The sequence below is a fragment of the Kogia breviceps genome, chromosome 9 (genome assembly GCF_026419965.1).
Source record: "Kogia breviceps isolate mKogBre1 chromosome 9, mKogBre1 haplotype 1, whole genome shotgun sequence".
Taxonomy (NCBI): domain Eukaryota; kingdom Metazoa; phylum Chordata; class Mammalia; order Artiodactyla; family Physeteridae; genus Kogia; species Kogia breviceps.
This window is the reverse complement of record NC_081318.1, coordinates 33,908,720-33,932,051: the sequence shown is the minus strand read 5'-3', so window position 1 is coordinate 33,932,051 and position 23,332 is coordinate 33,908,720. Positions and strand designations below refer to the sequence as shown.

Genomic DNA, 23,332 nt, shown 5'->3' with positions numbered 1-23,332 from the left:
TACCAAGATTTAATATAAAAATAGCTTTGGCAATAAATATTTTCAATTATTCTCATAATGCAGAAGAAGAAAGTGAAATAAAGAGAAGTGACTTGCACGATACCTAGCTGACAACTTGGTTTAATACCAAGATCCATATTCTTTCCCTCCCTGCCTCTCAGGTGTGCCTCACTGCACTGCCTCACTATCATGTGGCCTCTTGGTATGTGAATTGTGTCTCACTCAACTTTTAGTTTCCTATAGTGCACGTATTGTGCTTTGTATATAATAACTATTGAATAAATATTTGGTCAATTGAACTGCTTGGGTTTATATCTTGATCTTGATTTATCAATGACTGTTAATGGGCCAACAGCAGATACTTCTTTATATAAGTACAAATAGGCCAGTAGTATCTATCTTTTACATTCTGTATATCAAAAGCAAATTCCCAAGTCATTGTCACCAGTTTGCACGGAATAAGCGATCTATGCAACCTCTACAAAACAAGTAAGATAATTTGACAAAGAGAATGTTTCAATATACAATTTCAATGAAATAAGTACCACATACAAGGAAGAGAAAATTGCAGGAAATTAATATCATTTCCTCAAACCCAGAAGTTGAATACTAGTTAAGAAAATAGTAACCTCATGCTGTGGAATTAGATGGGGAAACAGCATTAATAACATATTTACCTAGATAATTAGTCAGATTTCCTATAAATATGCTGCTTGAAATCTGAAGAGAGAAGAGGTAGAAAGAATTGTCACTTCATTCTAAAAAATGAAGGAACAGGCAAAAAACAAACAAAAAAACCCACCCAAAAAACCTTCAAAAAAACACTAGATTTTGAACCTCATTTGATCTTTGTCTGATAATAGTGGTATTAGTGACTTGTTATAAAATGGAGGTCCTTTGTACAAGAGTAAAGGAGGAAAGAGATAATTCTCCTTTTTGTAGTCTATTTGGGAATTAATAAAGAAAAAAGGGATGCTTTGTCTAATTTTTTCTTAAAGTTTTAAATTTAAAATGTCCATTGTTAACATTAATACAACTTAGCCCACTGATTTACTGATGAACAGTATCTAGTCAGAATTCACTTTCTTTAAATGAAATGTTTAAAATAACAATTAAATCACAATCTTTCATATTTTTTCTGTTTTCTAAAAGGCCTAAAACCACAAACAAACAAACAACAACAACCCTTCAAACTGTATAGAAAGAGCTTGCACACCCTTTACAGATTCATTTCTAGACATTAACAAATGAACAATGAGAAGGCAACAGTAATCAAATAGGAGATAAGCTATCTCTTCACTGCATATTATTCCAGGAATTTGTGATTTCAACACAGAAGTCTGTCTACATGCCTTAAAGTAGTGTCAGGCTCTTCTACCTTTCTTCAGTTCATCTTTAACCTTTGGTTATTGGCTCAGAAGTAAAGTTATAATTTTTTTTCTTTCCTCTATAAGGTGTAGAGTCTCTGAATCTGATAGCGGTTAGTCATGGTAAAATAGTTAAAATTTAGCCATGAACTTATGAGGGTATTATGATATGTTGTGCTTCAAACAGAAATCTGAATATTTCACAGAAAATGCTATAGCAGACTAGATATATAATTAGATGGTGTTTAAAGAGATTAGTAGGTAAGTAGATAGATAGATAGACAGATAGAATAGTACACATCCTATTATCTTCCTCAATAAAATTATGTATCTTTTTTCCTGCACCAATAAATATTTTTTTAATATTTATCTATCTTGTACCTGTTTCAAAAGTGCAGAAGAAAACACCACTTATTAATCAAATGAAATTTCTTGTTCATCATCAGATGCTATTATTGATTTTAATCTCATTGACCTCCTCAGGTCTGGAAACACTTACTGTTCTTTGCATTAGCAGAGGAGAGTCTGTTCCTTCCTCCTTAAAACTTGATTCCATACCGATTATATCCTCAATAACGTCCTCCATCTAGCAAAATATAATACATTTAGAATATTGTGCATAATGATAAAAGTTGCACATCAGCCTGAATTCAGAGAGAAAAATTTTAGCAATCTTTAAAATTTTTTTAGAATATTTAGATTATATGTGTATCGAAACGCAGAATATTTTAGAACTTAAAATGAAGTAATCCTGACACTCTTATCTGTGTTGCTTTTCCTTCCATTAGCTTATGCCAGCTGGCAGGTGATGGCTGGGCAAATCACCCTGGATTAGTCCTTTGGAAATTAGTATCTGCATAAATAGAGTGGTTATCATGAGTACCTTGAGCCAGAGCTCATATACTTAGCTTGTAGAGAGATGACTTCCTACAAAATTTATTTTTCTTTTAAAATGTTTTGATAGCATCTTATAGTTGGATATTCAAATATCAGTGATCGAACTTCAGCCAATTAGTCCACATGGATAGAAACTACATGGAAATGTATTATCCAACTTTCCCTAATGATCACTAATAATAATAATTACAATACTATCAACAACAATAATAATCATGGACACCTTAAATAGTAACAAACACAGATAATGCAGGAAATGTGGCAGGAGCTGTTCTACATGCTTTGCATACATCAGCTCATTTATCTTCACAACAACCACATGAAGCAGATACTATCATTATCTGCATTGTACAGATGAGGAAAGAAAAAGAAGTTCAACAACTTGTTCCAGAGTTTACAGCTAATGAGTGACAAACGTAGAATTTGAAATTCTAGAAATCTGACTCTATAGTCCTAACTGAAATCAGCTTTTTACTTTCTTTCTCAGCTCCTTTCTAAAATAGCCTTCTTTTCCTTCTGTACTTCAGCTGAAGGGGATTTTAAAGCTTACATTTTAAAAATACCATCTCCCTCCCTCCCTCTCTCCCTCCCTCTCTCTCTCTCTCCCTCTCCATCCCTCTCTCTCCCTCCCTCTCTCTCTCTTTCTTTCTCTCTCTCTATCCCCCCACAGCTCTGGTTCTCCTCTCGCCCATTATATTCTCTTTAGTGAAATTTTAAAGTATGATATAGGCTTAAAGATAGTAAGAATGTGGAATTTATATAACTGTAGTACTCTGAATTTCCCATGACATGTGCAGAAACAACCAGAAGTAAACTCTGGGAGATATATAAAAATATTTTATTATTCTGTTAATGTTATCTTCTAAGAAAATTTCTGAGGACCTTAGAGAATCAGATGTTCACAGACTTCTACTAAGATACCCGCAAAGGTGATATGCCAAAAAATCAGAACACTATTCATATATTAATTTAATAAATATTTATTGAGCAATATTTATTGCAAGACCTTGTTTTAGTACTGGAGCTATAAAAGCAAACAGCACAAAGTCTCTGCCCTTGTGGAGCAATTCTTCTTCATGAGAAGAGCAATTAGCATCTATTCAGAAACAAGACACCACTAAGAGAATCCTAGAGCATGGGGATGAGGCTGCAATACCCCCTGAACCTCAGAGATCAAGGCAGACTGCATCAGAAGGTGAGAGAAGTAGCTACACGTTGACCACACTGACCCTCCGCTAGGACAGTGCAACACTATGCAGAGAGGTCTTCTCTGAGCGGCTGATTCCTCCAGAGGGAAAAGAGAACCCAGGGCAGACAACCAATCTCCAACATTGTGGGCTGCACTGTGGGAACCCCTACTTTGATCTCCCACTATGGGAATTGCAGAGGAATCTATGGGGCCCAGCCACTGGGAATCTGTGACAGAGAAGCAGGGAGGGGCTTGCAACATTCAACACACAGATCTTGGCAGACAGTTCATATCTTCAGTGCCTGAGTAGTAAACCCAACCAGCGACATCATTGGTCTGCAGAACCAAATCAGGGGTACACTTTGACCAGGTAACTTGGGGGGAGGGGGCACAGATCTGACTGATTCAGATCCTCAAAGGAGTTTTATCAGCTCTAGAGCCCATTTGTCCACACCCAGGCAAGGTACTGAGTCATAGCCCCACCCACAGTGAAAAGTACCTTCCAGCCCCATCTGAACAGAAGAGCTAGTGACAACTCCTGGAAGTTGTGTGGCACAGTGGTGCTTGAGTCAAGAGGCAGGTGGAACACGCAGAGCAGACCACCCAGAGAGCAAAGACAGTACCAGTCATGGGGTCTTCCCATGCTATGCACAGTCAGGAAGATTAATTCATAGCCAAGGGTAGCTCTTGGCCTCTCTCAAACTGAGAACTTCCTTGGAAAATTGAGAATAGTCTGGAGAGATATTCGTCTGGCCCCAACTAATCAGAAAGGCTAGCAAAAATACCTGAAAGCTTTGCAGCACAGCAGCTCTCAAGTTGAGCAAAGGGCAGACAGAACTGATAGTCTGTGAGCAAAGCCAGCAGCCCTGTTCAGCCAAGGAACTTGGGTGTGCATCAGCTTGAGTTAAGATAACAAAGAGCTTTAATTGTTTTAGAGCAGTTTCTGAAACTGTGCCTGGGCAAAGAATCTAATTCATAGTCTTGCTCATCATTGAACATAGCCTTCAGCCCATCCAACCAGGAAACCTAACCAGAACACAAGGGAAGTTGCATAGCCCATTCAACAGTCCCACATACAGTGGCACTTGAACAGAGAGCACAGCCATGGATTCCCCTATGTGCAGAGCAAAATCAGTGGCCTCACCTGACCAGGGAATTCAGTGGATACTCAGGCCTTATTCAGGCCTCCAAACAATGAACTGCACAGGCCATGGGCCCTGACCTACTTCTCTGCTAGAACAGGGAAGCTAATTCATAGCCCCACCTGCTACATCCAGTCCCAACCATCTAGTAAGCCTGATCAGAGAATTCAGGCAACTGTGCAGCCCATTCTACAGCCTCACTTGAGTAAGAAACAAAGCCAGCTGTCCTATCCAACTGCTCTCAGCTAGTGGCACAACCCCCAATCCCTGTCTTCAGAGTTCTAACAGTTGCCTCACCCAAATATATCATAATATCAGGTTCCACCTGCCCAAAGGCATTAGTGGCAGACACACTCAGAACACCAAACTGAGCAGACTGGTGAGGAACTGTCTCTGGCAAAGCAAACCTGTAAAGTCTGCAAAAGGAGCCCTATTACTCAAATGCACAGATACCAACATAAGGAATTAAGGATCATAAAAAATCAGGTAAATATGACACCACCAAAAGAAACTAATTAAACTCCAATAACTGACCCTAAAGAAATGGACATCTATGAACTGTCAGATAAAGAATTCAGAGGGGCTTCCCTGGTGGCGCAGTGGTTGAGAGTCCACCTGCCAATGCAGAGGATATAGGATCGTGCCCCGGTCCGGGAAGATCCCACATGCCGCAAAGCGGCTGGGCCCATGAGCCATGGCCGCTAAGCCTGTGCGTCCAGAGCCTGTGCTCTGCAACAAAAGAGGCCACAACAGTGAGAGGCCCGCATAATGCAAAAAAAAAAAAAAAAAAAAAAAAAGGAATTCAGAATAATCCTTTTAAGGAAGTTTAGTGACCTACATGAAAACACAGACAGATAACTAAACAAGATTAAGAAATAAAATAAACAGAATAATCTATTATTAATAACCCAATATTTAAAAAGTATAAATTTTAACAGCAATAACCTAAAGTGTGATGGGGAGAAGAAGTAAAAGTGTAAAGAATACAAATTCTATTGAAGTTAAGTTGCTATCAATTTAAAATAGGGTGCTATAAGTTTAAGTTATTTTATGTAATTCTTATGATAACTACAGGAAAATCTTATAGTATTGTAATTACACAAAAGAACTCAATAAAGAAGTCAAAGTATATGGATACCAAAGGGCAGCAAACAATGATAGCAGGATAAGAACAGGGAATGATGGAGCTACAAAATAACCAGAAAACAACTAACATTTTATTGTAGTGAGCCCTTATCTCTCAGTAATTATTTTAAATATAAATGGATTAAATTCTCCAATTCAAAGACATAGTATGGATGAATGGATTAAGAAAATCAAAAATGTGCTGTCTACAGGAGACTCACTTTCACCTTAATGACACAAATAGACTGAGAGTGAAGGGATGGAAAAAGACATTTCAAGCAGAGGTAACCAAAAGAAAGCAGGGGTAGACAGCTTATATTGCTTACATCAGACAAAACAGACTAAACTAAAAATGGTAAGAAGAGACAAAGAAGGTCATTATATAATGATACAGGGGTCAATACATCAAAAAGATGTAACTAGGGTTTCCCTGGTGCCACAGTGGATGAGAGTCCGCCTGCCGATGCAGGGGACACGGGTTCGTGCCCCGGTCTGGGAAGATCCCACATACCACAGAGCAGCTAGGCCCATGAGCCATGGCCACTGAGCCTGCACGTCCAGAGGCTGTGCTCTGCAATGGGAGAGGCCACAACAGTGAGAAGCCCGCGTACCACAAAAAAAAAAAAAAAAAAAAAAAAAGATGTAATTATTTATGAGTCCAACTCACAGCACCTAAGTATATAAAGCAAAAACTAACAGAGCTAAAGAGAAAAATAAATGGTATAGTTACTATAAACAATAATAGTTGAAGACTTTTTACCCCACTCTCAACAATGGATAGATCATCCACACAGAGAATCAATAAGGAAACAGTGGATTTGATCAACACTATAGACTTCCTGGACCTAACAGATACATAAAGAACATTCTATCCAGTGACAGCATAATACACATTATTCTCAAGTACACATGTGACATTTTCTATGATAGACTATATGTTAGACCACAAAACAAGTCTTAACAAATTCAAGAAGAATGTAATCATACTAAGTGTCTTCTCTAATCACAGTGGCATGAAACTAGAAATCAACAACAAGAGGAAACTAGAAAATTCACAAACACATTGAAATTAAACAACACTCTCCTGAACATTCAATGGATCAAAGAGGAAATTAAAAGGGAAATTTAAAAGTTTATTAAGACAAACAAAAATAGAGACACAACATACCAGAACTTACGCGATACAGCAAAAGCAGACCTTGAAGGCATTATGCTAAGTGAAGGAAGTCAGACAGAGAAAGACAAATACTGCATGATCTCACTTATATGTGAAATCTAAAGCCAAAACAAAAACAAAAAACATCGTAGAAAAAGAGATCAGAGGAGCTTCAAGATGGTGGAAGAGTAAGACTCAGAGATCACCTTCCTCCCCACAAATACATCAGAAATACATCTACATGTGGAACAACTCCTACAGAACACCTACTGAATGCTGGCAGAAGACCTCAGACTTCCCAAAAGGCAAGAAACTCCCCACATACCTGGGTAGGGCAAAAGAAAAAAGAAAAAACAGAGACAAAAGAACAGGGACAGGACCTGCACCAGTGGGAGGGAGCTGTGAAGGAGGAAAGGTTTCCACACACTAGAAGCCCCTTTGAAGGCGGAGACTGCAGGGGGCGGAGGGGGGAGGCTTTGGAGCCACGGAGGAGAGCGCAGCAACAGGGGTGCAGAGGGCAAAGCGGAGAGATTCCCGCACAGAGGATCGCTGCCAACCAGCACTCATCAGCCAGAGAGGCTTGTCTGCTCACCCGCTGGGGTGGGTGGGGGCTGGAAGCTGAGGCTCGGGCTTTGGGCTTCGGAGGTCGGATCACAGGGAGAGGAGTGGGATTGACTGCGTGAACACAACCTGAAGGGGACTAGTGCACCACAGCTAGATGGGAGGGAGTCCAGGAAAAAGACTGGAGCTGCTGAAGAGACAAGAGACTTTTTCTTGACTCTTTGTTTCCTGGTGCGTGAGGAGAGAGGATTAAGAGCACTGATTAAAAGAGCTTCAGAAATGGGCGCGAGCCATGGCTATCAGCGCGGACCCCAGAGACGGGCATGAGACGCTAAGGCTGCTGCTGCCACCACCAAGAGGCCTATGTGCAAGCACGGGTCACTATCCCCACCTCCCCTCCTGGGAGCCTCTGCAGCCCGCTACTGCCAGGGTCCCATGATCCAGGGACAACTTCAACAGGAGAACGCCTCAGGCTGGTGCAACGTCACACTGGCCTCTGCTACTGCAGGCTCTCCCCACATCCATACCCCTCCCTCCCCCCAGCCTGAGTGAGCCAGAGCTCCCGAATCAGCTGCTCCTTTAACCCTGTCCTGTCTGAGCGAAGAACAGATGCCCTCAGGCAACCCACAAGCAGAGGCGGGCCCAAATCCAAAGCTGAACCCTGGGAGCTGTGCAAACAAAGAAAAGAAAGGGAAATTTCTCCCAGCAGCCTCAGGAGCAGCGGATTAAATCTCCACAATCAACCTGATGTACCCTGCATCTGTGGAATACCTGAATAGACAAACAAATCATCCCAAATTGAGGAGGGGGACTTTGGGAGCAATGATATATATATGTATATTTCCCTTTTTCTCTTTTTGTGAGTGTGTTATATGTATGCCTCTGTGTGTGATTTTTTCTGTATAGCTTTGCTTTTACCATTTGTCCTAGGGTTCTGTCTTGCCTTTTTTTTTTTTAACTACTTAAAAATTTTTTTTCTTAATAATTATTTTTTATTCTAATAAGTTTATTTTATTTTACTTTATTTTATTTTACTTTATCTTCTTCTTTCTTTCTTTCTTTCTTTTCTCCCTTTTATTCTGAGTCATGTGGAGGACAGGCTCTTGGTGCTCCAAACAGGTGTCAGGGCTGTGCTACTGAGATGGGAGAGTCAAGTTCAGGACATTGGTCCACAAGACACATCCCAGCTCCATGTAATATCAAATGGTGAAAATCTCCCAGAGATCTCCATCTCAATGCCAAGGCCCAGCTCCACTCAATGACCAGCAAGCTACAGTGCAAGACACCCTATGCCAAACAACTAGCAAGAAAGGAACACAGGGCTTCCCTGGTGGCGCAGTGGTTGAGAATCCGCCTGCCGATGCAGGGGATACGGGTTCGTGCCCCGGTCCGGGAAGATCCCACATGCCGCGGAGCGGCTGGGCCCGTGAGCCATGGCCGCTGAGCCTGCGCATCCGGAGCCTGTGCCCCGCAACGGGAGAGGCCACAACAGTGAGAGGCCCGCATACCACAAAAAAAAAAAAAAAAAAAAAAAGAAAGGAACACAACCCCAGGGGCTTCCCTGGTGGCGCAGTGGTTGAGAGTCCACCTGCTGATGCAGGGGACACGGTTTCGTGCCCCGGTCCGGGAGGATCCCGCGTGCCGCAGAGCGGCTGGGCCCGTGAGCCATGGTCACCGAGCTTGTGCGTCCAGAGCCTGTGCTCCACAACAGGAAAGGACACAACAGTGAGAGGCCTGCATACCCCCACAAAAAAAAAAAAAAAAAAGGAACACAACCCCACCCATTTGCACATAGGATGCCTAAAATCATAATAAGGCCGCAGATACCCCAAAACACACCACCAGACGTGGACCTGCCCACCAGAAAGACAAGATCAAGCCTCATCCACCAGAACACAGGCACTAGATTCCTCCACCAGGAAGCCTACACAACCCACTGAACCAACATTAGCCACTGAGGACAGACAACAAAAACAATGGGAACTACAAACCTGCAGCCTGCGAAAAGGAGACCCCAAACACAGCAAGTTAAGCAAAATGAGAAGACAGAGAAACACACAGCAGATGAAGGAGCAAGGCAAAAACCCACCAGACCTAACAAATGAAGAGGAACTAGGCAGTCTACCTGAAAAAGAGTTCAGAATAATGATAGTAAAGATGATCCAAAACCTTGGAAATAGAATAGAGAAAATACAAGAAACATTTAACAAGGACCTAGAAGAACTAAAGAGCAAACAAACAGTGAGGAACAACACAATAAATGAAATTTAAAATTCGCTAGAAGGGATCAATAACAGAATAACTGAGGCAGAAGAGCGGATAAGTGACCTGAAAGATAAAACAGTGGAAATAACTACTGCAGAGCAGAATAAAGAAAAAAGAATGAAAAGAATTGAGGACACTCTCAGAGACCTCTGGGACAACATTACACACACCAACATTTGAATTATAGGAGTCCCAGAAGAAGAAGAGAAAAAGAAAGGGTCTGAGAAAATATTTGAAGAGATTATAATTGAAAACTTCCTTACTATGGGAAAGGAAATAGTTAATCAAGTCCAGGAAGCACAGAGTCCCATACAGGATAAATCCAAGGAGAAACATGTCAAGACACATATTAATCAAACTTCCAAAAATTAAATACAAAGAACAAATATAAAAACCAGCAAGGGAAAAACAACAAGTAACACATAAGGGAATCCCTATAAGGTTAACAGCTGATCTTTCAGCAGAAACTCTGCAAGCCAGAAGGGAGTGGCAGGTCATATTTAAAGTGATGAAAAAGAAAAACCTACAACCAAGATTACTCTACCCAGCAAGGACCTCATTCAAATTTGATGGAGAAATTAAAAGCTTTACAGACTAGCAAAAGCTAAGAGAATTCAGCACCACCAAACCAGCTCTACAAGTGCTAAAGGAATTTCTGTAAGTGGGAAACACAAGAGAACAAAAGAACCTACAAAAAAAAACCCAACCTCAAACAATAAGAAAATGGCAATAGGAACATACATATCCATAATTACCATAAACGTGAATGGATTAAACGTTCCAACCAAAAGACACAGGCTTGCTGAATGGAAACAAAAACAAGACCCATATATATGCTGTCTACAAGAGACACACTTCAGACCGAGGGACACATACAGACTGAAAGTGAGGGAAGGGAAAAAGATATTCCATGCAAATGGAAATCAAAAGAAAGCTGGAGTAGTAATTCTCATATCAGACGAAGTAGACTTTAAAACAAAGACTATTACAAGAAACAAAGAAGGACACTACATAATGATCAAGGGATCAATCCAAGAAGAAGATATAACAATTGTAAATATTTATGCACCCAACAGAGGAGCACCTCAATACATAAGGAAAATACTAACAGCCTTAAAAGGGGAAATTGACAGCAACACAATCATAGTAGGGGATTTTAACACCCCACTTTCACCAATGGACAGATCATCCAAAATGAAAATAAATAAGGAAACACAAGCTTTAAATGATACATTAAACAAGATGGACTTAATTGATATTTATAGGACATTCCATCCATAAACAACAGAATACACATTCTTCTCAAATGCTCATGGAACATTCTCCAGGATAGATCATATCTTGGGTCACAAATCAAGCTTTGGTAAATTTAAGAAAATTGAAATCATATCAAGTATCTTTTCCGAACACAATGCTATGAGACTAGATATCAATTACAGGAAAAAATCTGTAAGAAATACAAACACATGGAGGGTAAACAACACACTACTTAATAACCAAGAATCACTGAAGAAATCAAGAGGAAATTTAAAAATACCTAGAAACAAATGACAATGAATAGAGGGAACTTACCTCAACATAATAAAGGCCATATATGACAAACGCACAGCTAACATTGTACTCAGTGGTGAAAAACTGAAACCATTTCCACTAGATCAGGAGCAAGACAAGGTTGCCCACTCTCACCACTATTAGTCAACATAGTTTTGGAAGTTTTAGCCACAGCAACCAGAGAAGAAAAAGAAATAAAAGGAATCCAAATTGGAAAAGAAGAAGTAAAGCTGCCACTGTTTGCAGATGACATGATACTGTACATAGAGAATTCTAAAGATGCTACCAGAAAACTACTAGAGCTAATCAATGAATTTGGTAAAGTAGCAGGATACAAAATCAAGGCACAGAAATCTCTTGCATGCCTCTACATTAATGATGAAAAATCTGAAAGAGAAATTAAGGAAACACTCCCATTTACCACTGCAACAAGAAGAATAAAATACCTAGGAATAAACCTACGTAAGGAGACAAAAGACCTGTATGCAGAAAGCTATAAGACACTGATATAAGAAATTAAAGATGATACAAACAGATGGAGAGATATACCATGTTCTTGGATTGGAAGAATCAACATTGTGAAAATGACTATACTACCCAAAGCAATCTACAGATTCAATGCAATCCCTATCAAACTACCACTGGCATTTTTCACAGAACTACAACCAAAAATTTCACAATTTGTATGGAAACACAAAAGACCCCGAATAGCCAAAGCAATCTTAAGAAAGAAAAACGAAGCTGGAGGAATCAGGCTCCCAGACTTCAGACTATACTACAAAGCTACAGTAATAAAGACAGTATGGTACTGGCACAAAAACAAAAATATAGGTCAATGGAACAGGATAGAAAGCCCAGAGATAAACCCACGCACATATGGTCACCTTACCTTTGATAAAGAAGGCAAGAATATACAGTGGAGAAAAGACAGACTCTTCAATAAGTGGTGCTGGGAAAAAGAATGTAAAAGAATGAAATTAGAACACTCCCTAACACCATACTCAAAAATAAACTCTAAATGGATTAAAGACCTAAATATAAGGTCAGACACCATCAAATTCTTAGAGGAAAACATAGGCAGAACACTCTATGACATAAATCACAGCAAGATCCCTTTTGACCTACCTCCTAGAGAAATGGAAGTAAAAACAAAAATAAACAAATAGGACATAATGAAACTTAAAGCTTTTGCACAGCAAAGGAAGCCATAAACAAGATGAAAAGACAACCCTCAGAATGGGAGAAAATATTTGCAAATGAAGCAACTGACAAAGGATTAATATCTAAAACATACAAGCAACTCATGCAACTCAATATCAAAAAAACAAACAAGCCAATCCAAAAAGGGGCAGAAGACCTAAAGAGACATTTCTCCAAAGAAGATATACAGATTGGCAACAAACACATGAAAGAATGCTCAACATCATTAATCATTACAGAAATGCAAATCAAAACTACAATAAGATATCATCTCACACCAGTCAGAATGGCCATCATCAAAAAATCTACAAACATGAAATGCTGGAGAGGGTGTGGACAAAAGGGAACCCTCTTGCACTGTTGGTGGGAATGTAAATTGATACAGCCACTATGGAGAACAGTATGGAGGTTTCTTAAAAAACTACAAATAGAACTAGCATACGACCCAGCAATCTCACTACTGGGCATATATCCTGAGAAAACCATAATTCAAAAAGAGTCATGCATCACAATGTTCATTGCAGTTCTATTTATGATAGCCAGGACATGGAAGCAACCTAAGTGTCCATCACAGATGAATGGATAAAGAAGATGTGGCACATATGTACAATGGAATATTACTCAGCCGTAAAAAGGAACGAAACTGAGTTATTTGTAGTGAGGTGGATGGACCTGGAGACTGTCATACAGAGTGAAGTAAGTCAGAAAGAGAAAAACAAATACCATATGCTAACACATATATATGGAATCTAAAAAAAAAAAGAAAGAAAAAAAATATTCAGAAGAACCTAGGGGCAAGATGGGAATAAAGATGCAGACCTACTAGAGAATGGACTTGAGGATATGGGGAGGGGGAAGGGTAAGCTGGGACAAAGTGAGAGAGTGGCATGGACATATATACACTACCAAACATAAAATATAGCTAGTGGGAAGCAGCCACATAGCATAAGGAGATCAGCTCAGTGCTTTGTGACCACCTAGAGGGGTGGGATAAGGAGGTTGGGAGGGAGGGAGAGGCAAGAGGGAAGAGATATGGGAACATATGTATATGTATAACTGATTCACTTTGTTATAAAGCAGAAACTAACACATCACTGTAAAGCAATTATACTCCAATAAACATGTTAAAAAACAAACAAAAAAAAAGAGATCAGACTTGTGGCTACCAGAAATTGGTGGTGGGAGTGGTGAGGAATTGGAGGAAGGTGGTCAAAAGGTACAACTTCAGTACTAGGATAAATAAGTACCCTAGTACTTATATAAGTACTACAACTAGTAGTTATATAATATAATGTACTACAATGTGATGACTATTTTTAACAATGTTGTATGACATACAGGAAAGTCACTAAGAGGAAATTTTTTTTCTTTTCTTCTTTCTTTTTTCTTTACTGTATCTATATGATAAGATGGATGTTAGCTGAACCTATTGTGGTAATCATGTCACAGTATATGTAAATTAAATCATCATGCTGTATGCCTCAAACATATAGTGATTATGTCAATTATTTCACAATAAAGCTGAAAAAATAAAATAATGTTAAAATAATTATAAAAATAAAAGATCACAGAAGCTCCCCCCAACCTGCCTGGAAAATGTAAGCATCAAAACAACTCTTCAAGGACTTCCCTGGTGGTGCAGTGGTTAAGAATCCACCTGCCAATGTAGTGGACACAGGTTCGAGCCCTGGTCCAGGAAGATCCCACATGCCATGGAGCAACAAAGCTCGTGTGCCATAACTACTGAGCCTGCACTCTAGAGCCCACGAGCCACAACTACTAAGCCCACGTACAACAACTACTGAAGCCTGTGTGCCTAGAGCCCATGCTCCACAACAAGAAAAGCCACCACAATGAGAAGCCCACGCACTGCCATGAAGAGTAGCCCCCACTCACCACAATGAAGACCCAACACAGCCAAAAATAAAATGTAAATAAATAAATAAATTTATATATATATATATATATATATATATATATATATATATATATATTTTAAAGACAACTCTTCAAACCATAGAAATGTTGTTGAGAGAGGTTAAGGATTGAGACCACACAACAACTAAGTGGTGGTTCTAACCTCATGGTGCCTGACTCTGAAGACTGCAAACTTTCTGCTTTGTGACAATGACTCTTAGCACCAATCAAAGAATATTAGGATGTTGAGGTAAGTTCCCTCTATGCCTACTTTCTGGAGAGTTTTTATCATAAATCGGTGTTGAATTTTGTCAAAAGCTTTTTCTGCATCTATTGAGATGATCATATGGTTTTTATCCTTCAGTTTGTTAATATGGTATATCACACTGATTGATTTGCGAATACTGAAGAATCTTTGTATTCCTGGGATAAACCCCACTTGATGGTGGTGTGTGATCCTTTTAATGTTCTGTTGGATTCTGTTTGCCAGTATTTTGTTGAGGATTTTTACATCTATGTTTATCGGTGATATTGGTCTGTAGTTATCTTTTTTGGTGACATCTTTGTCTGGTTTTGGTATCAGGGTGATGGTGGCTTCGTAAAATGAGTTTTGGAGTGTTCCTCCCTCTGGTATATTTTGGAAGAGTTTGAGAAGCATAAGTGTTAGCTCTTCTCTAAATGTTTGATAGAATTCACCTGTGAAGCCATCTGGTCCTGGGCTTTGTCTGTTGGAAGATTTTTAATCACAGTTCAAATAAACAAGTGTGACCTAATGAAACTTAAAAGCTTTTGCACAGCAAAGGAAACCATAAACAAGATGAAAAGACAATGCTCAGAAAGGGAGAAAATATTTGCAAATGAAATAACCAACAAAGGATTAATCTCCAAAATATACAAGGAACTCATGTAGCTCAATATCAAAAAAACAAACAACCCAATCCAAAACTGGGCAGAAGATCTAAATTAACATTTCACCAGAGAAGATATACAGATTGCCAACAAACATATGAAAGGATGTTTCATCACAAATCATTAGAGAATCACAAATCATTAGAGAAATGCAAATCAAAGCTACAATGATGTATCACCTCACACCTGTCAGAATGGCCATCATCAAAAAATCTACAAACAATAAATGCTGGAGAGGGTGTGGAGAAAAAGGAACTCTCTTGCACTGTTGGTGAGAATGTAAATTGATACAGCCACTATGGAGAACAGTATGGAGGTTCCCTAAAAACTAAAAATAGAACTACCATATGACCCAGCAATCCCACTACTGGGCATATACCCTGAGAAAACCATAATTCAAAAAGAGTCATGTACCACAATGTTCACTGCAGCATTATTCTCAATAGCCGGAACATGGAAGCAACCTAGGTGTCCATCGACAGACGAATGGATGAAGAAGATGTGGCACACATATGCAATGGAATATTACTCAGCCATAAAAAGAAATGAAATTGAGTTATTTGTATTGAGGTGGATGGACCTAGAGTCTGTCATACAGAGTGAAGTCAGTCAAAAAGAGAAAAACAAATACCGTATGCTAACACATATATATGGAATCCAAAAAAAAAAAATGGTTCTGATGAACCTAGGGGAAGGACAGGAATAAAGATACAGATGTAGAGCATGGACTTGAGGACACAGGGAGGGGGAAGGGTGAGCTGGGACGAAGTGAGAGAGTGGCATGGACATATATACACTACCAAATGTAAAATAGATAGCTAGTGGGGAGCAGCCGCATAGCACAGGGAGAACAGCTCGGTGCTTTGTGTCCACCTAAAGGGGTGGGATAGGGAGGGTGGGAAGGAGATGCAAGAGGGAGGGGATATTGGGATATATGTATACATATAGCTGATTCACTTTGTTATACAGTAGAAACTAATGCAACATTGTAAAGCAATTATACTCCAATAAAGATGTTAAAAAAGAAAAAGAATATTAGGAAATGGCTACAAGGTAGGATACATCTTAGCTACTAAAGATAGCAAGACTGGAATTGATGGCCGTATGTGAAAATGTGTACATGATAAGTCAAATTCAAAGAGAACACACATTAAAACTATAACAGATGGAATAAAATTATGATTGACATTAATGGTTGAAGAGACTTATATACACAGTTTAAAGAACAATGGTTAAAAAAATAGAAAGTGTTTGTCTGCAGCCAATGTGCCTGTTGTCCCTAGACCACTGCACTTAAAGAGGCTTTCAACCCTTCCCAGCCATGCAAGTCCTTTTGACTGACACCACCTAAAGGTCCACTAAGATCAGGTAAATTTCTCTTATACAAACTTATTATAAAATAAAAGGTAATCTGTGTGCCTAAGGAATAAAAATGTTATCTAAGAAAAACCGAGAAGACTGATATATGTTACTTATCCTTTCTCATTTTTTAGAAGACATATTTCATAAGACACATAATAAGATCATTTTCTGGGTTTTGCCTAGAATTGACTGGCATATGCATATCCTTTGGGATTTGTTTTTTCCTTTGGGAATCACTCTTCAACACAAGGAAATGAACTTGGGAAGAGGTGGTTATAAGATAAATTGTATTGGGTGAGTTCTAATATTTACTGTACAGATGATTTTCAACCTACATATATTTTTATTATCTTCATAGAGTGAATAGAGAGCCTAGTTCTACATTTTTTTTTTGAAAATTATTTGTATATCCACTACTGAAAAGTTTAAGTAAATATACATGTAGAGATCTACGTTCAGTTTTGGATTTCAACTAGTCCTGTTTTGTGGTTGTTTTATATTTTATTAAACAGTCTACCAGATCCTTATTCTTTTCTCTTTTCTAGATTAACATAAAATTTGCAAAAGAAAATCTTCCTCTATCATTTGGAATTCAAATAATGATATACTGAGCATTGTTCTTTTGTACCTGGAGGCTACAGATTTAGCTAAAAAGCAGTGACCTGAAATCAGTAATAATCACCAGGAATGTAGATTGGGAGATTAAATCTGGGAGATCATAGAACCATGTCTCCATCTAAAAATCAAATGGAAAAAAAAAGAAAAAAGAATAGAAAGCTCAGTTACTGATGTGGTTTTTCTACATTGAGATATTAAAGGAACTCTTTTTCCCAGTTCTAGTTTTCTCCCACTCCTATTCATTCTTCAGTATTTTTTGAAGGTTCATTTACAAGCAAGTCACAATAATTATGAACTCCACGAAGCTAGACACTCATTCATTTTGTATTCTCAGCACCTCTAATTTCCTCTTATTTAGTAAATGCTAGGTAAGTATTTGTTGAAAATAGAAATGAATGGATAATCAATAGTAATAAATTCCTATATAATTCTACAAAATATTAAGTGCAAGAAGATTATTAGTCTCATTCTGATAAACATTTCTAGAGCACATGTTTACTGTTATTTATTCTTGTGCTTGTTTTATCTTAATGGGTACTTCAGATAATGTAACTGTTGATAAATGTTTTAACTAAAGTTATCAGAAAAGCATTACAATTAAAGCTAAATCTTCTTAACATAAATTACTATTAGAACCTGCTTTGACTCACATTGATACAAAGCTGAAATGAGTGTTAAAAAATGAATCGTTATATTTTATGCATAACAGTTCTTATGGGCATAACTAATTATTACAAATTAATAAATTAAGACATCCTTTTGTTAAATAAATTTGCATATGGTATGTTTACTATAAAAATTTGACTTCAATTTCTTGAGGTAATTTTTTTCCCAAGAAACTGATTATATATTTTCATAAGCAGCCATTAGACATACATGCCATTCCACACTGTCATCTTCTTTCCCAAGAGTTAGCAACTTGTTGAGTGGATTTCCAGTGAGTCCAGTATCATTCTCAGGAGACTGGTGTCCATGCTGTACCAGAAGTGCACTGCTTGGTGTTGGAGGGTGTGACCGTTTAAGAGTCTGGTGGACAATCTGGTGGTCAAGGGTTATGAAAGGTTTTACTTGCTGTCTCTGAACTTTCTGTAGCTGAGTCCTAGCAGAACTTTCCAGGTGTGCTGGGACCTACCAAATAGAAACCAAACAAATGCAATGTGTAGCATCATCTGGTAAACGAGTTCCACTTTCAACACTATAACATCTAGTTTCTTTCTATGCTTCTGTTATAATTTACATAAGATATTAATGGACTATAGTTTTTGAGAAGTCATTTAAACTTTACTAAAATATTTTAAATGCTAACCAAGTGTTTAAGAATAGCTCTTTAAATAATATGCAACTGAAACCAACTTGGAATAAATATAAAAGCAGCAAAACTTTTTTTTTTTTTTTTTTTTTTTTTTGTGGTACGCAGGCCTCTCACTGTTGTGGCCTCTCCCATTGCGGAGCACAGGCTCCGGACATGCAGGCTCAGCGGCCATGGCTCACAGGCCCAGCTGCTCCGCGGCATGTGGGATCTTCCCGGACCGGGGCACGAACCCGTGTCCGCTGCATCGGCAGGCGGACTCTCAACCATTGCGCCACCAGGGAAGCCCAGCAAAACTTTTTGAGGGTCTGAAAAAGAATGACTAAAATAATAAAAGGAAAACACAGCTGATTTACTATTATTAGTGATTTTTATATAACATATATCTCTTGTTTTCCTTTATATTACATATAAATATTCCATTGGCTATAATCACTCTATTTTTAATTAAAGATTAAAAAAAATTATCCATGAGGGAGCAGAGACTAGAAATTTATATACTAAATATTGTCTGATACTTTATGGGTGGTGAAAATCTAGGTGATTTTTTTTCAGTTTTCTGTATTTTCCAGAGTTTCTATACTGCGTTTATTTTAATTTTTAAAAAATCTTAATTTTAAAGCCTTCCATATTCTCACTTTATAATAACAATACTTTGGTAGAATCATTATGAATTGACAGAAAGAAGCATTCAGAGAAAAATCTAACCAGAGTCATGTGCCAACTAAGCAACTATCCAGTATATTGAAATCCCTTTTTCAAATCATAGACATAAAATTCTGGGCATCTTCAGTCTAGCTATCATAGTTAATGATATACCATTATTTGTATAAGGACAATTTAAAGTATTTCAAGCTTTCCCTTTAAAAACCTCTGAAGATAGTATTGCCTGCCAGTCCCCTTTATATTTACTATGTTGCGATGTGACTTCTAATACATTTTCCTCAAGTGGCCTATATATAAACCTATTTAATATTTCCCTCGTGTTAAACAATAGTAAAGATTGCTGTACAGTGCTTATTTTTCCTTTTATTTCAGCTACACAAACTACTCCTTAAATCCCTTAACATGCATTAGCTCAGATAAATAGCCTTTACAAAGTATTTTGCATTTAAATTAGCTGGTTTGGGGTACAATATTGTAGTAGTTACTTTAGTTTAATTCTGTTATGCTGACATTTTTAGCATTATTTTAATTGTACTACCATAAAATAATTTTTCAGTCATATAAAAAAGATTAAGATTGGTAATAAAGATTACACATATTACTAATTATATTTCTGTGGGCTTTAAAGTTGTAAAACAACATTTCATTAAAATGCCTGTGGTAATTTTGGGGGGGGTAGCTATTTAGATTATCCTACAGTTTTAAATTAATCCTTCTTAATCCATATACATTTATAAAATATACATTATAAACAGCATTTTCAGATTCACAAATCTGAATGACTTTCACACAACGTAACTGAATGCTAAAGAACATTGTATATTATTTTAAGAAAAGTATGTTGAATCAGAATTTACAACATTCATTAACTAATTCATTTTTCACTTTTCATCTATGGATGCTAGAACATCATTAGAGTACTTATTGCATTTGTGTTATATCAGGAGTCCAAGGGAAGTCATAAATGTGATCCTAGGGCTCTAGAAATTTACAATATACTTGGGCAATATTAATATCAACTACAGCAAAAATGATGATGATAAAAAATAAGAATATGCAGCAGGTATCAGGCACTGTGCTAAGCATTTTACACACATTGTTTCATTTAATCCTTGTTACAACCTTAGGAGATAGGTATCAATAGTAGCCCTATTGCACCATATAATTGAAGCCACTGAGACTTAGAGAGCTTAAATGGTACGGCTGTTATCACCCCGCTAGTAAGAGATGGAACTGGAATACAAGGCCTGGCTTCCTAAACACTACACGATATTGGCTCCTGATTGAAATGACTTGAATACAAAGCAAAAGCTCAGTAATGTATACAATGAGTTTAAAATGCCACAAGAAGCAGTGGTTTTTAAAAACTAATTGAAAGAGAAAATGGGTATAAATCAGGTGTTGGAAGGAGATGGTCCTGGGATAGGGGACAGAAAGAAGGAAAACTCAAATGTAAAAGATCAAAATGAAAGAAGAAAAGAAGTTGGGAGACAGTCACAAATATTAGTCATGAAAAGGAATTCATATGAATACTTTTCCTTTCTCAAAGCAAAACTACCATCTCATTAGATCATTCTATACAGAGATACAATAAAAAATATGAAATTCTAATTCTGCCTAAATTATTGGTTATTTATAGGGAATTACAAGGGTTTGGCAGGCAAAAGTGAAGACTCTCTTGGATCCTACCTCTATATACAACATCTGTATACAACATCTGTAAACTAAGCATGAGAGTCTGAAAGATCAGTGGAGCCAGGGAAGATTAAATGGAATGTAATTAAATAACTCTCCAGTAAACCTCTGTCTTTTCCAAGCATGGACTGATATCAGAACAATGAGACAACTAAATGTAAAACATCACTTAAACCATATGCAGTCAATTTTAAAATACTTTTAAATTGCCTGGGATCTGAAGACACAACTATAAAACTATCTATTGGATTGGTTTCACTGAAGGTCTTGGGAGTTGGTGAGATGAAGTAAATGAAACTATACGTTGCCATTGTTCATTTATTCATTTATTTAAGAAATATTTTTGAGTGTCAAGTGCATGTGCACTGAGTCGTGCATTGAAGGTAAAAGGGAGATAACCACAGTATCTGCCTTCAAAGAGCTCATAGTCTAGTCAGGGAAGAAAAATAAGAGATCTCCAAGGGCAAGGGCTGTATTTATATTGCTGGCTGCTGGACTGCCATACTTCCTATACATAACCCAGAGAGGGGCACACAGCAGGCACTTAAAAATATGACTTCACATGTGTCCAATGAGTGATTTTATGAATGAATCATTAAAGTACAGTGTGTGAATAACTATGGTGACTGCAGAGAGATTTGGGAACCCACTAGAGGAAGCAGGTAAACCATAATCAGAATACCAAAGTCTTCACCTAGAAGGCTAGAGCAGCTGTAGATTGTGATTTGGTTCTTTGGACTATCAAAGAGATTAAGACCACCCAGATGTAGGGAAGTTTTGCTATTGAGAGTAGTAAGTAAAACATTATCTCCTAACTCTGAATTATGTCTCAGCATTATCTCTCTGGCATGCTGTTATTGTGAACTAAAAATAATTATGGTCAGCTTAAGTCCAAGGTTTTGCCTATGTGCAGAGATCTGTTTTATTTCAAAGAATTTATTTACTTATATTCTCCCTCTTTTCCAAAACATTATAAATAAATATGAGGTGTAAATGTGGTGAGAGGTATTTACACCAGAAAATGTAGGCTGAAGATTAATATTGCAATCGAGTACAAAATTTACCTATGAGCATCCTGACAGCCAAGGAAAAAGGAAAATTTTTAAAACATATTAGGTGGACCCTTGTGAAATTGCAGATATTTGACAATTTTTGATCTACGAATGTCCCTTCTGTATAGTTCAACCTAAGATATATTTCTTAATAAGTAATTAAATCATGCCAGCTCAGAGGAAAGACACATATTTTTCAGAATAATGTCTGAGAATTTATAAACTAGATTTTTTCATGGAAGACTTGAATGATATCTTGAACAAAATTCCAACTTGCAAAATAGGCAGTGAAATTCTTTATATGCCCATATTTAAAAATAAATATTTATCATCTTAAATTGAGTTAGCCGGGAAACATAATCTGAAACTTGCCTGTAGGATGTTTATTGGGGTGGTGCTCTCAGAATCGGCGCTGCAGTAGGGTGAGGGAAACAGGATCAGGTGGAGGCAAGAGTGGTTCAGTCATGAAGGGGATAATGTTGGCCATGCAATGTAACATCCACTACATTTATTTTTGATCAAAGGCCCAAAGCAAAATATGAATCAGCTCAAGTGAAAGCCCAAGCATATAACTTTATAGTGATCTGACTTGACCCTTAGATACCTTAGACAGCACTTAGAGCAAGCAGAGCAATGTTTCCCAAACCAATTTATATTTCAGACTCCATATTTAAATACACTAACATAGAGGATCACCTGGTTCGACCATTAACCTAATATCAATTATCTCAACCTAGGCTTTCAATAGAAATTATGTTGTTTTTTTTCAAAAAGTTCCATTATTTGGAGTTACAAAAATGAAACTTAGCTTAAAACATCCAATTATTTTTTAAAAATATGTTTCAAATGTAGTTAAGTTCTCATATTCTAATAAAGGGATGTGGGTATTTTTAAAAATTAGAAATGCATGTACTGATGAGCTATAAAAAATGCTTAGATTCATTATAAGAGAACCAGAGCAATGTGCTTAATGGGTCAATTGAAGTATTTTTTTTAATTAGAAATACATAAATTCCTGCAAGTACAACAAGCTAATGGGAAGAAATTGATCAGGAAGAAAAAAACATTCTGGTTGTAGAAAATATAATCACTGGGGAATCACAATCACAAATACAAAATGTATGTATCTAATTCAAAAAGAGTCATGTACCACAATGTTCATTCCAGCTCTATTTACAATATCAAGGACATGGAAGCAACCTAAGTGCCCATCGACAGATGAATGGATAAAGAAGATGTGGTATATACAATAGAATATTACTCAGCCATAAAAAAAAAATTGAGTTATTTGTAGTGAGGTGGATGGACCTAGAGACTCATACAGAGTGAAGTAAGTCAGAACGAGGAAAAC

The 23,332-nt window shown here is 37.6% G+C and overlaps 1 protein-coding gene across 3 annotated transcripts in view; it reads right to left on the bottom strand.

The window, feature by feature from the left end:
* TFEC (transcription factor EC) overlaps positions 1-23,332 on the bottom strand; it is a 75,287-nt gene that overhangs the window by 32,455 nt on the left and 19,500 nt on the right. The window contains exons 2-3 of one of the 3 annotated variants that reach the window (XM_067041667.1): positions 18,136-18,387; positions 1,867-1,953 (exon numbers count right to left, since the gene is read on the bottom strand). In XM_067041667.1, the coding sequence (XP_066897768.1) occupies positions 1,867-1,953 (87 nt within the window). In that variant the 5' untranslated portion in view covers positions 18,136-18,387. The remainder of the gene's footprint in view (positions 1-1,866; positions 1,954-18,135; positions 18,388-23,332) is intronic. The other 2 variants (XM_067041669.1, XM_067041668.1) reach the window with 2 other exon arrangements.